At 44.1% G+C, this 16,771-nt stretch overlaps 1 protein-coding gene across 1 annotated transcript; it reads left to right on the plus strand.

Annotated features, from left to right (window-relative positions):
* Nucleotides 1-14,769: 14,769 nt before the first annotated feature.
* LOC142971205 (NAD(P)H dehydrogenase [quinone] 1-like) lies at nt 14,770-16,604 on the plus strand. The gene is made up of 7 exons (XM_076111860.1): nt 14,770-14,773; nt 14,928-15,095; nt 15,179-15,309; nt 15,387-15,500; nt 15,586-15,687; nt 15,943-16,232; nt 16,577-16,604. The coding sequence occupies exons 1-7, from the start codon at nt 14,770-14,772 to the stop codon at nt 16,602-16,604; spliced, it is 837 nt and encodes a 278-aa protein (XP_075967975.1).
* The last annotated feature ends 167 nt before the right edge of the window (nt 16,605-16,771 follow it).

The following is a 16,771-nucleotide window of genomic DNA, read 5'->3' on the forward strand; positions in this document are numbered from 1 at the left end:
TATGCTGCGATACGCAGAGCTCTTTCACCAGACATGAGCTCACAAACATCAGGGGAACAACTCCAGCGGACGTACTTCCAACTTTTTAGTTAACTTCTGTGGAATTACTGGACATTCTCGTCGAAGGTGCTCTCACCTTAACTCATGCAGTGAAGCGCCGTAGGAGAGGCAAACGGGCTGGCGCGCTCGTGCGTCTTCGCACAGGTGGATTTCGCACACCGCTGCCGGGCATATTTCTCTCCAACGTCCGCTCACTGAGCAACAAACTGGACGAACTTCAGCTACTGGTGGGGAAAGACAGACTCATTCATCCTCCGGTTTGTGCTTCACTGAGACCTGGCTCTGTGGCACGATACCGGACTCTGTGCGCCAGCTTGCTGGCTTCCAGCTTGCTGGCTTCCAGCTTGCTGGCTTCCAGCTGTTCAGAGCGGGTCGCGACACGGAGCTCTCCGGCAAATCGAAGGGTGGAGGAATCTGTTTCTACTCAAACAGTGGCTGGTGTAACGATGTGACAGTGGTTCTGCAGCACTGTTCTCCTGATCTGGAATCTTTTATCATAATCTGTAAACCATTTTACTCCCCCCGTGAGTTCGCTTCATTCATACCGGTCGGTGTTTACATTCCTGCACGGAGGCACAGCGCGCGCTCGACGACCAGATACTGTGTGTGGAGTGGACCACGCCATCCCTCGTGCTGCACTGGGACACTCTGACCAAGTCATGGTCTATCTGATTCCTGCATACAGGCAGAAATTAAAGCTCTGTAAACCTGTGGTGAGGAAATTCAAGCAGTGGACCAGTGAAGCTATGGAGGATCTTCGGGCGTGACCCCCTTCCCCAGTGACGACTCTCTATTCTGGAGAATCATCCACGTCCCCAAAAAACCAAGGATCACAGGACTTGATGACTACAGGCCCGTCGCCCTAACCTCTGTGGTTATGAAGTCTTTTGAGCGCCTTGTCCTGTCCCATCTTAAAACCCTCACTGACCCACTCCTGGACCCCCTGCAGTTCGCCTACGAGCCTAAGAAGGCTCAGCAGAGGATGTACTTCCTGAGGCAGCTGAAGAAATTCAACCTGCCAAAGACAATGATGGAGCACTTCTACACAGCCATCATTGAGTCCATCCTCTGCTCTTCCATCACCGTCTGGTACGCTGCAGACAAGGACGAGGGCAGGTTGCAGCGCATCATTCGCTCTGCCGAGAGGGTGATTGGCTGCAATTTTATATTTCACTTTATTTTATATTTTTCTGTAAATCTTAATGTTTCTACTTTGCACTGTTGATAGTATGCACCTCCCCTCATGTCAAATTCCTTGTATGTTCACCATGGCAATAAACGGTTCTGACTCGGATTCTGATTTATGGATTTTCCTTTTGCGTTATAATTGATGCTAGATGCAGAAACCAGAGTAAGTATCAGTGAATGGTTGTTATTCTGTTGTGTATTTTTCTTTATAAAGTCTAGGTGTCTTTACCAGACAAAGGTAAACTAATAATTACTAATGTTAAGAAAAAGTCTCCAAGTCTCTTCTACTCAGGTATCGATGGCTGTAACACAGGAAGCAACATCCAGGATCTCCTAGACAACAGAGAAGATGTATTCACCCTGGACCAGATGAGAAGGATGGAGGACTACAGGACCAGATGAGAAGGATGGAGGACTACAGGACCAGATGAGAAGGATGGAGGACTACAGGACCAGATGAGAAGGATGGAGGACTACAGGACCAGATGGAGAGCGGCGGTCTCCTTTCTTTCAGTGGGCTGAGTAAGTAATCCCTCACTAAGACTACAGAAGTATCAGTAATAACATTCCATCATTGGAGGCCAGATTCAACAACAATGTAAAGGTCGTATAGTTGAGTTTAAAGTATTCATCTCTTGTGTTTGTGTCTCACAGGGCAGGACTCCTCTGTGCTTTTGGCTCACTCGTGGGGCAGCTGAGAGTGGACGTCATCCAACCCATCATCCCAGGAAGATCCAGACCCACCACAGACCACTGAACCACTCTCAGCACCCCAGAGAGTCAGAGACCCAGTGAGTACGGTGACGTCCTCCCTGCCCCCCCCCCCCCGACACCACCCGCTCCACCCACCAGCCGAGAGGACGAGGAGCGTCCCGTCCCCACCGGCACAGAGGACGTAGTTTGTCTTCGTCTGCTTCTTCTGTGCTGGTGGGTTTGGGAAGCTCCTCACACACACACAGGAAGCCGCCAGCAGCTCTTTGCATTGTAGCACAATAAAAATCAATGTATGACAAACTTTCGAAATATGTCTTTATATTAGAAACAATATCAAAATATTTCTGATAATCTGACTATGTATGACAATTAATATACAATAAATATTGTGCCAATTATAATTTAATATCTTTTTGATTTTCATTTGACTCAAAGGCATTACTGTTAGTACTGTTAAGTATTGATAATCATAATATTACATGTTGATATAAATAAAATGGGGAAAGCTTTAGATTACGGCCCCAACGTGCAGCATAATTCTTCCCAATTTAATTCAAACTAAATCATAAATAATTGAAATCTTTACTGATTGTTAACCAGTACAGAACGTAATGATACATACATGTAGTTGCAAGGGAACAAGATGTGATGTTAATGAATAATAAATTAATGAATTATCATTTTTTATAACACTGCTGTAGTTTATTTCAAAATGATCATATATAATTTACAAACACTGGAGAGGCACAGATGATAACAAAATAAGGAACTACATAGAAAATAACTTCAAGGTACATTTGTGTTTTTACTTTGCAGCAAACGGAGGTAAAAGAGTACTGTCAGGTACATACTGTTGGCCTAAATAGGTCATTGAAAAATTTGAGTCATTGCACAATATCAAAATGAAATTTTGATATGACGAGGTCATCTTGTCATATTACAGTTACTGATAGGTCTGTCGTTCAAATGTTTAAGCAGCCAAAAGAACACATTCCCCATTACTCAAATTCTGAGAGAGCTCAGTGACCAAATTGATAACCTGCAAGTTCAACGTCAATCGTTCTGCTGTCCTCGATGGAGCAATAACGGGGGTTCAGATGGCTCTCCTAGGACCCAAATAAAAAGATGTCCATAACGTTTTCAGTCTAATTAAATATTCCTAATGAGGTTGTGGTGACTAGTCTTCAATGGGTTCCAATGAAATGATCTGCTCGTGTATTTCTTTACTTCAAGGCGTTTTGGCCTCTGGGTGTGCACCACGTCACTGACTGGATCAATCAACCCATCAATCAATTATCTTAACTACGTAATCCCTTGTTATGTCGTTTGTCATGGCTCATCATAAATTCAGGAGGAAGAGCAAAGGGAAGTCAAAGGAACACTGTTGTGCTATCAGGAACACGAATCAATCAAAGCATAGTTGTCAATATCTAAATGCCAATAACAGCATGTGTTGAGGCAATGACAAAGACAAAACTGCAAACAATGGAGAGATGATCAATACGTGGAATTGGAATCTATTGCTGAAGCAATGGTTGGGTCAAAGACTTGATTTTGGATTAGATATTTGGATCTGACTCCTTCGAAGTTAGACCCACAGGACCACAGAATTGGAGACACAAAACAATCTGTCCAGTCAGTGTTTTCTCCTCAGAATTAAATATGGCATCTCAGACATCATCAGTTGTTTTTGCATGCTGCAAAATGCGACCAGACGCAGTACATCCTGGTATTTGTGGCAAACTTTATTTGATATACTATGTATTAGGACATACTAGATATTTTTCTGGCATATTAATAGAATGGAGGTATGGTTATTGGAACACACATACATAAACCTTCACTAAACCACTGAACTGACCAGTGTTTAGTAAAAGAATGCAACACAAATGAGCTTTTATGTTGGTGGTTTGGGAGTTGACCAACAAATCCACTAAAAGAGGAGATGTTGGTTTCCACAACTCTGCACTACTACATGCATGTGGGATAAAATAAACCCAAGTCAGTGTGCAACAAAGTAAAGCACATGACGCTCAAAATGCTGTGTGATAAATTACAGCGAGCATAACATCATTAAAATCTACAATAGTAGCCAGTTTGGCTCTGTGTTCAATAGATCGTTCTGTTATGAGACACTTTGCCATGTACACACGTACCCATTTGAAAACATGACAATTGTACTGTATGACTGAGAATCACACATTTTTATTACACCTTCAAATCGAACAATGGCGCACCTGCTACCATGCTACGAACCTGCTACCATGCCAATGTCATGAGAAATGGGGATTTCCTGGCTGCAGGTGATACAACATGGCACTTACTGGTGCATGCTGCTCTCTGGTGGACCAGTACATACTGTATAACCACTTTACTCAAGAAAGGTAATTTCATGGGAGTTATTTTTATGTAATTCAATCTGAGTCACACACAATTTAACTTGTGATTATGAACTGTTGTTGAGAGGCAAGTAAAAGTTCAGAGTTTCAGGTGATATGTCTCGGCTTCAGGGCTGGTGTTAACATTGAAAATGGGGTCAAGGAGAGTGATATTTATATATATATATATATATATATATATATATATATATATATTAATCCTGATGTTTTATCAGTCTATAATAACTTAAAACTAAATTGTTTTTTTCTGGTGTAGAATGAGAACTTCATATCTAAAGAGGGAGTTGGGCCTGAGAGTTTGCTTTGTTTCTACTGTAGCCCAGAAGGGACAAATCTAACACTGATTCTACAGGTTTCAATCTGTAACCCCCAATTGGACGACGCTCATGCTTACCACTGTTTCTCTCTATCCAGAATGGCATCCTGCACTACTGTGGCTTCCAGGTTCTGGCCCCTCAGATCTTCTGGGCTCCGTCTCACGTTTCCTCAGAGGAGCGCAGCACCATGCTGGAGGGCTGGCGTACCCGACTGCAAGGTGTCCTGGGCGAAAAACCACTTTCCTTCACTCCCATGGACTGCTTTGATGGGGAGAAGGGTTTCCAGCTGAAGCCTGAGGTCCATGAGAAAAATGCCACCGAGGAGTATGGACTGACGGTTGGGACCCATCTGGGAAAGGCAATACCACCCAACAACCAGATGAAAGCTGGAGTCTGAAGACATTGGGGCTTCTGTGTTTCCTTGCATGACAGAAAAATAAAGGCTGACTTGAACTATATTGACGTCTATTACATGAGTTTTTGATGCATATACAATGTCATGGTTCAAATATGAAGGGCAGATTTCTTGTACGGAGTTTTCTTTGCATGTACAAGTGGCAGTCAAGAAATAATGTAAAGGACTCTTGAGTGCCAGTTTTTCTGTCTTGCGAAGTGATTGACTTTCAAAATCTGCTTTTTGTCATTAGGATTTCTGATAAAAGCAGATTTCTGTGTTTGATCACTGGGTTATGATAGATGCCTGGTATGTATTTCAAAAATACATAGTAATACTATAGTAATGTGACCGAGCGTCTTGGGTTCGTGTATAATGGCACTTATCATACAGTAATAACTGGAGTCGGGAGACCAGACATCTTGTATCAGCCCACCGCTACTCTCTTTATTATTGTTTCTCCTTTCGGCCAGAGGCGGGAGTTGCTCCTTTGCTACGGCAACCCTCAAGGGACATATCGTCAACACCAGAACGACAAACATGAGACAGTCTGTTACAGTAATAAGGAAAGTATTGTGAGACGTTAACATTCATCCAAAAGTGGAACTGAAGGCGAGTCTATATTGCACTTTCCTCTCGCGAGGCTTTCATTGTTGAATCCCTTGATATGGAAAGAAAATGTTTTGATCTCAGTTTTTTCCCAACTCGTTTTAATTTACTATATTATTTTGAGAACTATTTCATTGGAGATTTCACAGGTTTCCACCGATCACATGGCTATTTGTTGCATGAACATTAACAGAAAATAAGAATAATCCATCTTGAGATCTGTACGCTATGCCTGATGTTGCATAACTGGTTTTGTACAAGCAGGTTCAGATGTTACGTTAGCTAGCTTGTCAGCTACGAACGTAACTTAACCGATCATTTTAACAAACGTGATGTTATAATGTAGACTATATACTGTATATATATACAGTATTTCGTATATATATATATATATATATATATATATATTTATATATATATATATATATATATATATATATATATATATATATATATGTAGGCTATATATATATAACGTAATATATATATTCTCTCTCTCCAGCAGAGAGGGGTTGTGTAATGTTTACAACTCATAGCTGTACTGAATGGTAATAGAGCACTGAAAGATAAAATAAAAATAACTCTAGTATAAATACAATTAAAATATATTATATAAGAGAAAATAATTCAAATTTCTCTCTTTCTGTCTTGCAGCCGCGTGTCCCTAAATGCCATGGAAACGGACCCGACCGAGGTTACTTAAGGCCGTTCAGAACTTTCTGATCCTCACTCTGCACTTGGACCTGAACACGAGCGGAACACTTCTTGAGCGACAACCTCTTGAGCTGAACACCTCTTGGACATCCATACCGTGGAGAGCCGACTCTTTGAGTTTTTAAACTTCTGGAGGAAAGCTACTTGATACGAATCTTTTGGAGAACTGAACTACTGGATCGCTACTATCGTGGACAACAGGAGAGCCGGATAAAGACGCTAGGTCGCCTGCCGATCGAGGAGCCGAGGAGGAGCACCTGCTGAGGAGAGCGGGCTGTGATTTGGACGATAAGTGTGCAGGTAAGACAACTTTTAGATTTATTTTAGGTTTTTTCAGTTTGATACATCTCCTTAAATCCTTAAAAGTGTTCTCAGTTTAGAAATCAGTGAAACTTTTTGAGTTTAAAGGTGAACAGCTCACACTATATTATCAGGCCTGTTGGAAAAACACCGATTTGGTGGAAACAGACACTCAGTCGATCGTCTGTAAAATGATTATTTGAGTGGCAGAATGTCTTAAAAATGGCGGAACGTCTGTTGAATGTGTTCACAATTAGTGTAGAGGTTTAAAAACACTCTTATTGTGGTTTTAAGGCATCGTATCTTCCTTTTTTTTAAATTAGAATTTATATTTCTGAAAATGGAACGTTTTCAAAAAATGCTAAATATAGGCTTACGTTGTGCACGTGGGTTTGTTTTGACTGTTGAAATTTGAGTTATTGTAGAAAAAACATCTGCTCCTTTTACTTTATAATATGACATCAACTATTTCTTTAACATAGAGATGCGCTTGGCTCGTTGTTGTGGTATTTTGTTTACGAGGGACAAGCGAGCGATCTGTTAAGTAACTGTACGGGACTGCATGTGCGCGTGCACCATCTCCTCCACGCGCTTTGATATGCAACTCATAAACTGGGAGAATAATGAGTTATAAACTAAAGAGGGTACTGTGGTCATGTTGGATTAATGTAGCCATGTTTCACTGCGTCATGACGCACGTAGCTCAATGCATATTAAACACGTTCACGCTGTTTACTGCAAACCATTGATCGTTTTGTCCACACAGACATTGAAGTCCTTACAATTGTTTGGTGCAGAATAACTAACTGTTAACTGAACTAACAGAGGCAGAGCTGCACTATGTTTGATATTGTTGTTAAAATATTAAAAGGCACAGCCTCTTGTGTGTTGGTGACTTGGTGACACGTGTAGTGCGGTCATCATTTTTTCAAATTTAATCTTTGATTATTCTTCAATGTAATCCAGAAATATTTCATGTTATGAGAAATCCTTACAGTTTTAATTTTTCCCTCTCAGCTGGTGTGAACTGCATCATGGAGCGTCCTGCACAAGAGGGCTACAGGATCGTCCCGTACTCTCTCGACGACGGAGCAGGTGAAGTATGTGTTGAATATGTTTATTATGTAAACGGTGAGTATGAGGTCAGGCTCGACGTTTTGGTCCCAGCTAAGGAGGAGGACAAGGAGGAAGACGTCTTGTCCGACTGCGAGTCCTTAGATTCCGGCTATGACTCCACGTTCGAGGATACAGAGGAGGAGGAGGAGGACGAGGAGGAGGAGGACGAGGAGGAGGAGGAGGACGACGAGGAGGAGGACGACGAGGAGGAGGACGACGAGGAGGAGGACGAGGAAGAAGAAGAAGAGGAAGATGACCCTCTCACCCAGCGCTTACCACCTAGGAGTTTCTGGCAGGGGTTCTACCGCGTGACGACTCCTTCTCCCTTTCCCGCTGGCCATCTTCTCTCCCTCCCTTTTGGTGTGGAACGTCCTGAAGAGGCTCCGCCCCTGGTCCCCCAGAGGTCAGAAGAGTCCACCAAGAGGAGCAGGGAAGAGGACTGCACGGAGCAGGTAGGTGTGAAGAGGCAGAGGACCGGTGACGTTTTGGTCCCAGCTGACCAGGAGGAGGAAGAAGATGAAGATGACCCTCTCACCCAGCGCTTACCACCTAGGAGTTTCTGGCAGGGGTTCTACCGCGTGACGACTACTTCTCCCTTTCCCGTTGGCCATCCTCTCTCCCTCCCTTTTGGTGTGGAACGTCCTGAAGAGGCTCCGCCCCTGGTCCCCCAGAGGTCAGAAGAGTCCACCAAGAGGAGCAGGGAAGAGGACTGCACGGAGCAGGTAGGTGTGAAGAGGCAGAGGACCGGTGACGTTTTGGTCCCAGCTGACCAGGAGGAGGACGAGGAGGAAGAGGACGAGGAGGAAGAGGAAGAGGACGAGGAGGAAGAGGACGAGGAGGAAGAGGACGAGGAGGAAGACGTCGGGTCCGACTGGGAGAGCTTAGGTTCCGGGTATGACTCCATGATCGAGGATACAGAGGAGGAGGAGGAGGAGGACGACGAGGAGGAGGACGACGAGGAGGAGGACGATGAGGAGGAGGACGAGGAAGAAGAAGAAGAGGAAGATGACCCTCTCACCCAGCGCTTACCACCTAGGAGTTTCTGGCAGGGGTTCTACCGCGTGACGACTCCTTCTCCCTTTCCCGCTGGCCATCCTCTCTCCCTCCCTTTTGGTGTGGAACGTCCTGAAGAGGCTCCGCCCCTGGTCCCCCAGAGGTCAGAAGAGTCCACCAAGAGGAGCAGGGAAGAGGACTGCACGGAGCAGGTAAGTGTGAAGAGGCAGAGGACCGGTGACGTTTTGGTCCCAGCTGACCAGGAGGAGGACGAGGACGAGGAGGAAGAGGACAAGGAGGAAGAGGACGAGGAGGAAGAGGACGAGGAGGAAGACGTCGGGTCCGACTGGGAGAGCTTAGGATCCGGGTCTGACTCTACAGAGGACGAAGAAGACGAAGATGAAGATGACCCTCTCACCCAGCGGTTGCCACCTAGGAGTTTCTGGCAGGGGTTCTACCGCGTGACGACTACTTCTCCCTTTCCTGCTGGCCATCCTCTCTCCCTCCCTTTTGGTGTGGAACGTCCTGAAGAGGCTCCGCCCCTGGTCCCCCAGCGGTCAGAAGAGTCCACCAAGAGGAGCAGGGAAGAGGACTTCACGGAGCAGGTAGGTGTGAAGAGGCAGAGGACCGGTGAGGACGACCACGAGGACGCAGCGCCCTCCACTTCAGGCCTCTGATCCTCCAAGAGGAGGACCAGAGGAGAGGACTGCAGGTGGTCTCCACCCTCCACTGCAGGCCTCAGCTTCCTCACACACACAGAGGATACTGGCAGTCGGCTGAAGACAGCGACTCTGATTGAGACAGACAGCCTGTTTGCTGCAGGATTGTAAAACCTTTGTGTCTGGTAGGACTGATAAAGCACCAGACAGCCTTCCCTCGCGTCTGGCGGGGTTGACGATAGGTAGCATCCTGCAGCAGAGCTTTTAAATATCGCTTCTTTATACATCAAGATTGCGCTGCGGACGGCTGCCTCGACGTGTTGGTGTGCATTGTTTTGTTTTTGTCGTTAATTCAGTTTTATGCTGCGATACGCAGAGCTCTTTCACCAGAGATGAGCTCACAAACATCAGGGGAACAACTCCAGCGGACGTACTTCCAACTTTTTAGTTAACTTCTGTGGAATTACTGGACATTCTCGTCGAAGGTGCTCTCACCTTAACTCATGCAGTGAAGCGCCGTAGGAGAGGCAAACGGGCTGGCGCGCTCGTGCGTCTTCGCACAGGTGGATTTCGCACACCGCTGCCGGGCATATTTCTCTCCAACGTCCGCTCACTGAGCAACAAACTGGACGAACTTCAGCTACTGGTGGGGAAAGACAGACTCATTCATCCTCCGGTTTGTGCTTCACTGAGACCTGGCTCTGTGGCACGATACCGGACTCTGTGCGCCAGCTTGCTGGCTTCCAGCTTGCTGGCTTCCAGCTGTTCAGAGCGGGTCGCGACACGGAGCTCTCCGGCAAATCGAAGGGTGGAGGAATCTGTTTCTACTCAAACAGTGGCTGGTGTAACGATGTGACAGTGGTTCTGCAGGACTGTTCTCCTGATCTGGAATCTTTTATCATAATCTGTAAACCATTTTACTCCCCCCGTGAGTTCGCTTCATTCATACCGGTCGGTGTTTACATTCCTGCACGGAGGCACAGCGCGCGCTCGACGACCAGATACTGTGTGTGGAGTGGACCACGCCATCCCTCGTGCTGCACTGGGACACTCTGACCAAGTCATGGTCTATCTGATTCCTGCATACAGGCAGAAATTAAAGCTCTGTAAACCTGTGGTGAGGAAATTCAAGCAGTGGACCAGTGAAGCTATGGAGGATCTTCGGGCGTGACCCCCTTCCCCAGTGACGACTCTCTATTCTGGAGAATCATCCACGTCCCCAAAAAACCAAGGATCACAGGACTTGATGACTACAGGCCCGTCGCCCTAACCTCTGTGGTTATGAAGTCTTTTGAGCGCCTTGTCCTGTCCCATCTTAAAACCCTCACTGACCCACTCCTGGACCCCCTGCAGTTCGCCTACGAGCCTAAGAAGGCTCAGCAGAGGATGTACTTCCTGAGGCAGCTGAAGAAATTCAACCTGCCAAAGACAATGATGGAGCACTTCTACACAGCCATCATTGAGTCCATCCTCTGCTCTTCCATCACCGTCTGGTACGCTGCAGACAAGGACGAGGGCAGGTTGCAGCGCATCATTCGCTCTGCCGAGAGGGTGATTGGCTGCAATTTTATATTTCACTTTATTTTATATTTTTCTGTAAATCTTAATGTTTCTACTTTGCACTGTTGATAGTATGCACCTCCCCTCATGTCAAATTCCTTGTATGTTCACCATGGCAATAAACGGTTCTGACTCGGATTCTGATTTATGGATTTTCCTTTTGCGTTATAATTGATGCTAGATGCAGAAACCAGAGTAAGTATCAGTGAATGGTTGTTATTCTGTTGTGTATTTTTCTTTATAAAGTCTAGGTGTCTTTACCAGACAAAGGTAAACTAATAATTACTAATGTTAAGAAAAAGTCTCCAAGTCTCTTCTACTCAGGTATCGATGGCTGTAACACAGGAAGCAACATCCAGGATCTCCTAGACAACAGAGAAGATGTATTCACCCTGGACCAGATGAGAAGGATGGAGGACTACAGGACCAGATGAGAAGGATGGAGGACTACAGGACCAGATGAGAAGGATGGAGGACTACAGGACCAGATGAGAAGGATGGAGGACTACAGGACCAGATGGAGAGCGGCGGTCTCCTTTCTTTCAGTGGGCTGAGTAAGTAATCCCTCACTAAGACTACAGAAGTATCAGTAATAACATTCCATCATTGGAGGCCAGATTCAACAACAATGTAAAGGTCGTATAGTTGAGTTTAAAGTATTCATCTCTTGTGTTTGTGTCTCACAGGGCAGGACTCCTCTGTGCTTTTGGCTCACTCGTGGGGCAGCTGAGAGTGGACGTCATCCAACCCATCATCCCAGGAAGATCCAGACCCACCACAGACCACTGAACCACTCTCAGCACCCCAGAGAGTCAGAGACCCAGTGAGTACGGTGACGTCCTCCCTGCCCCCCCCCCCCCCGACACCACCCGCTCCACCCACCAGCCGAGAGGACGAGGAGCGTCCCGTCCCCACCGGCACAGAGGACGTAGTTTGTCTTCGTCTGCTTCTTCTGTGCTGGTGGGTTTGGGAAGCTCCTCACACACACACAGGAAGCCGCCAGCAGCTCTTTGCATTGTAGCACAATAAAAATCAATGTATGACAAACTTTCGAAATATGTCTTTATATTAGAAACAATATCAAAATATTTCTGATAATCTGACTATGTATGACAATTAATATACAATAAATATTGTGCCAATTATAATTTAATATCTTTTTGATTTTCATTTGACTCAAAGGCATTACTGTTAGTACTGTTAAGTATTGATAATCATAATATTACATGTTGATATAAATAAAATGGGGAAAGCTTTAGATTACGGCCCCAACGTGCAGCATAATTCTTCCCAATTTAATTCAAACTAAATCATAAATAATTGAAATCTTTACTGATTGTTAACCAGTACAGAACGTAATGATACATACATGTAGTTGCAAGGGAACAAGATGTGATGTTAATGAATAATAAATTAATGAATTATCATTTTTTATAACACTGCTGTAGTTTATTTCAAAATGATCATATATAATTTACAAACACTGGAGAGGCACAGATGATAACAAAATAAGGAACTACATAGAAAATAACTTCAAGGTACATTTGTGTTTTTACTTTGCAGCAAACGGAGGTAAAAGAGTACTGTCAGGTACATACTGTTGGCCTAAATAGGTCATTGAAAAATTTGAGTCATTGCACAATATCAAAATGAAATTATGATATGACGAGGTCATCTTGTCATATTACAGTTACTGATAGGTCTGTCGTTCAAATGTTTAAGCAGCCAAAAGAACACATTCCCCATTACTCAAATTCTGAGAGAGCTCAGTGACCAAATTGATAACCTGCAAGTTCAACGTCAATCGTTCTGCTGTCCTCGATGGAGCAATAACGGGGGTTCAGATGGCTCTCCTAGGACCCAAATAAAAAGATGTCCATAACGTTTTCAGTCTAATTAAATATTCCTAATGAGGTTGTGGTGACTAGTCTTCAATGGGTTCCAATGAAATGATCTGCTCGTGTATTTCTTTACTTCAAGGCGTTTTGGCCTCTGGGTGTGCACCACGTCACTGACTGGATCAATCAACCCATCAATCAATTATCTTAACTACGTAATCCCTTGTTATGTCGTTTGTCATGGCTCATCATAAATTCAGGAGGAAGAGCAAAGGGAAGTCAAAGGAACACTGTTGTGCTATCAGGAACACGAATCAATCAAAGCATAGTTGTCAATATCTAAATGCCAATAACAGCATGTGTTGAGGCAATGACAAAGACAAAACTGCAAACAATGGAGAGATGATTAATACGTGGAATTGGAATCTATTGCTGAAGCAATGGTTGGGTCAAAGACTTGATTTTGGATTAGATATTTGGATCTGACTCCTTCGAAGTTAGACCCACAGGACCACAGAATTGGAGACACAAAACAATCTGTCCAGTCAGTGTTTTCTCCTCAGAATTAAATATGGCATCTCAGACATCATCAGTTGTTTTTGCATGCTGCAAAATGCAACCAGACCCAGTACATCCTGGTATTTGTGGCAAACTGTATTTGATATACTATGTATTAGGACATACTAGATATTTTTCTGGCATATTAATAGAATGGAGGTATGGTTATTGGAACACACATACATAAACCTTCACTAAACCACTGAACTGATCAGTGTTTAGTAAAAGAATGCAACACAAATGAGCTTTTATGTTGGTGGTTTGGGAGTTGACCAACAAATCCACTAAAAGAGGAGATGTTGGTTTCCACAACTCTGCACTACTACATGCATGTGGGATAAAATAAACCCAAGTCAGTGTGCAACAAAGTAAAGCACATGACGCTCAAAATGCTGTGTGATAAATTACAGCGAGCATAACATCATTAAAATCTACAATAGTAGCCAGTTTGGCTCTGTGTTCAATAGATCGTTCTGTTATGAGACACTTTGCCATGTACACACGTACCCATTTGAAAACATGGCAATTGTACTGTATGACTGAGAATCACACATTTTTATTACACCTTCAAATCGAACAATGGCGCACCTGCTACCATGCTACGAACCTGCTACCATGCCAATGTCATGAGAAATGGGGATTTCCTGGCTGCAGGTGATACAACATGGCACTTACTGGTGCATGCTGCTCTCTGGTGGACCAGTACATACTGTATAACCACTTTACTCAAGAAAGGTAATTTCATGGGAGTTATTTTTATGTAATTCAATCTGAGTCACACACAATTTAACTTGTGATTATGAACTGTTGTTGAGAGGCAAGTAAAAGTTCAGAGTTTCAGGTGATATGTCTCGGCTTCAGGGCTGGTGTTAACATTGAAAATGGGTTCAAGGAGAGTGATATTTTCTTAAAGACATTGACAAACCTACGCTCCGTCTCTTTCTGGGCAGGCTGAAATGGGGAAAACACACATTGCCTTGAAGTAGAAGATGTAGGTCTAAGAGTATTATTGTAAGTTTATCCTGTGTTTAAACAGGCAAAATCTGTAGCTGGTTTCACTGATGAAAACCTCCATATTTCTTGGCTTTTAGTGGTTCATAAATTCCACTCCCCATTTAAAAATGCTGTCCAGGGTCAGTAAAAGATATGTTGCTGTGTTGATGAGAGTTCTGAGAGATGCCAGGTGATTGGTTAATGACCTTGATTGCTGATTGACAGCACCTGTGAGGAGGCTGTGTGTTGAGTCTTGTGGTGTATAAAACAGCATCTTGGCTGTTGTTGTAGACTGACCTGCTCTCTCATTCAACACAGCAGCTATCTGTAAAGTTGCAGCTGACATCTGTATTCAGAATGGGTGAGTTATCAACTATGTGTTCTTGTATTTGCTGAGGGATTTGGCAGTATGTGTCATGTTCTGAGTAATGTTGGATCTCATGAACTGTAATGTTTCACTGGTGAGATTTCTGATCTGATGTGTGCTCATTTCCAATCTCTAATCTTTGGTTTAGCCGCGAAGAAAGTGTTTATCGTGTATGCCCACCAGAGCACTGGCTCGTTCAACGCTGCAGCCAAAGATGCTGCTGTGGAAGTTTTAGCAGGTCAGGGCTGCACAGTGGAAGGATCGGACCTGTACGCCATGAAGTTTAAAGCCACTGCTACTGCTGAGGACATCATCGGTATATCAATATCTCCCTGGCATTAGAAGAAGTTTAGCTGTTAATTGAACTTCGGAATTAAATGAAATAATTTGTCTCGGCAGGAGAAGTCAAGAATGCCGATCACTTCCGTTATGCAGAGGAGACCAAACTGGCATGGGAGGAAGGAAGACTGTGTGCTGAAATCACTGAGGAACAACGCAAACTCACTGAGGCGGACCTCATCATCTTTCAGGTAGAGGCTTGGTGACAGTAATGCTTGTTTGTTAAGCTGCTCTTAGCTCAAAGCTAACACTTTGCGTTACTTCTCAGTTCCCCATGTACTGGTTCACTGTTCCTGCCATCATGAAGGGCTGGATCGACCGGGTGCTCACACTGGGCTATGCCTACTCTCAAGAAAAGAGATACAGCCAGGGAATCTTCAAGGTAAAGGCTCAAATCAAGCGGTTTGCATTACTAGTCTGAAACTGTTCAATCATTTACTTTTCTAACTTGCTTTCTTTCTGCACAGGAGAAGAAAGCAATGCTGTCCTTCACCACTGGGTCTCATGAGTCCATGTTTAGTGCAGATGGTATTAATGGAGACATGAATGTCACACTGTGGCCACTACAGGTACTGTTTTGGCTAGTGTAGAATGAGACCTTCATATCTAAAGAGGGAGTTGGGCCTTGGTTTGCTTTGTTTCTACTGTAGCCCAGAAGGGACAAATCTAACACTGATTCTACATGTTGCAATTTGTAACCTTACTGATGACTACCCCTAAATCAACCCTTTGTTGTTCCTTTTTTTTTTTTTTTTTTTGTATATAAAAAAATAAATGAGCTGTTAAACATAACATTTTACGTTAAACACTTTCTCTCTATCCAGAATGGCATCCTGCACTACTGTGGCTTCCAGGTTCTGGCCCCTCAGATCTTCTGGGCTCCGTCTCACGTTTCCTCAGAGGAGCGCAGCACCATGCTGGAGGGCTGGCGTACCCGACTGCAAGGTGTCCTGGGTGAAAAACCACTTTCCTTCACTCCCATGGACTGCTTTGATGGGGAGAAGGGTTTCCAGCTGAAGCCTGAGGTCCATGAGAAAAATGCCACCGAGGAGTATGGACTGACGGTTGGGACCCATCTGGGAAAGGCAATACCACCCAACAACCAGATGAAAGCTGGAGTCTGAAGACATTGGGGCTTCTGTGTTTCCTTGCATGACAGAAAAATAAAGGCTGACTTGAATTATATTGACTTCTATTGCATGACTTTTTGATGCATATACAATGTCATGGTTCAAATATGAAGGGCAGGGTTCTTGTACTGGGTTTTCTTTGCATGTAAAAGTGGCAGTCAAGAAATAATGTAAAGGACTCTTTAGTGCCAGTTTTTCCGCCTTGCAAAGTGATAAAAATTTGCCTGTCTTTAGAATTTCTGATGAAAGCAGATTTCTGCTTTTTCACTGGGTTATGATAGTTGCCTGGTATGTATTTCAAAAACTCTTCGCGGTCTCTGCAAGATCTTCCTCCAGCTGATGAACAACTTGACTGACTTTTAATTTGTAACCCGTCAGGCAGCAGTGCTGAGAGTGCGCCAGAAGTATCGCAGTAAATCCCGGTGCTCTGTTTACTTTTGGTCATTCGCGTGATTCGATCGGTGACATTAAGCTGTTAAAGGCTGCAGTTTGCATGCTTTACAACGATTCTGCTCTGCCAATA

The sequence above is a fragment of the Anarhichas minor genome, unplaced genomic scaffold (genome assembly GCF_050575085.1).
Source record: "Anarhichas minor isolate MPS153535 unplaced genomic scaffold, ASM5057508v1 ptg000004l, whole genome shotgun sequence".
Classification (NCBI taxonomy): domain Eukaryota; kingdom Metazoa; phylum Chordata; class Actinopteri; order Perciformes; family Anarhichadidae; genus Anarhichas; species Anarhichas minor.

Bases quoted from the DNA above. Each gene is read 5' to 3' on its own strand.
- LOC142971205 (XM_076111860.1), top strand. The intron at 15,096-15,178 runs GTATATCAATAT...TTGTCTCGGCAG, and splicing joins TACTGCTGAGGACATCATCG to GAGAAGTCAAGAATGCCGAT. The intron at 15,501-15,585 runs GTAAAGGCTCAA...CTTTCTGCACAG, and splicing joins ACAGCCAGGGAATCTTCAAG to GAGAAGAAAGCAATGCTGTC.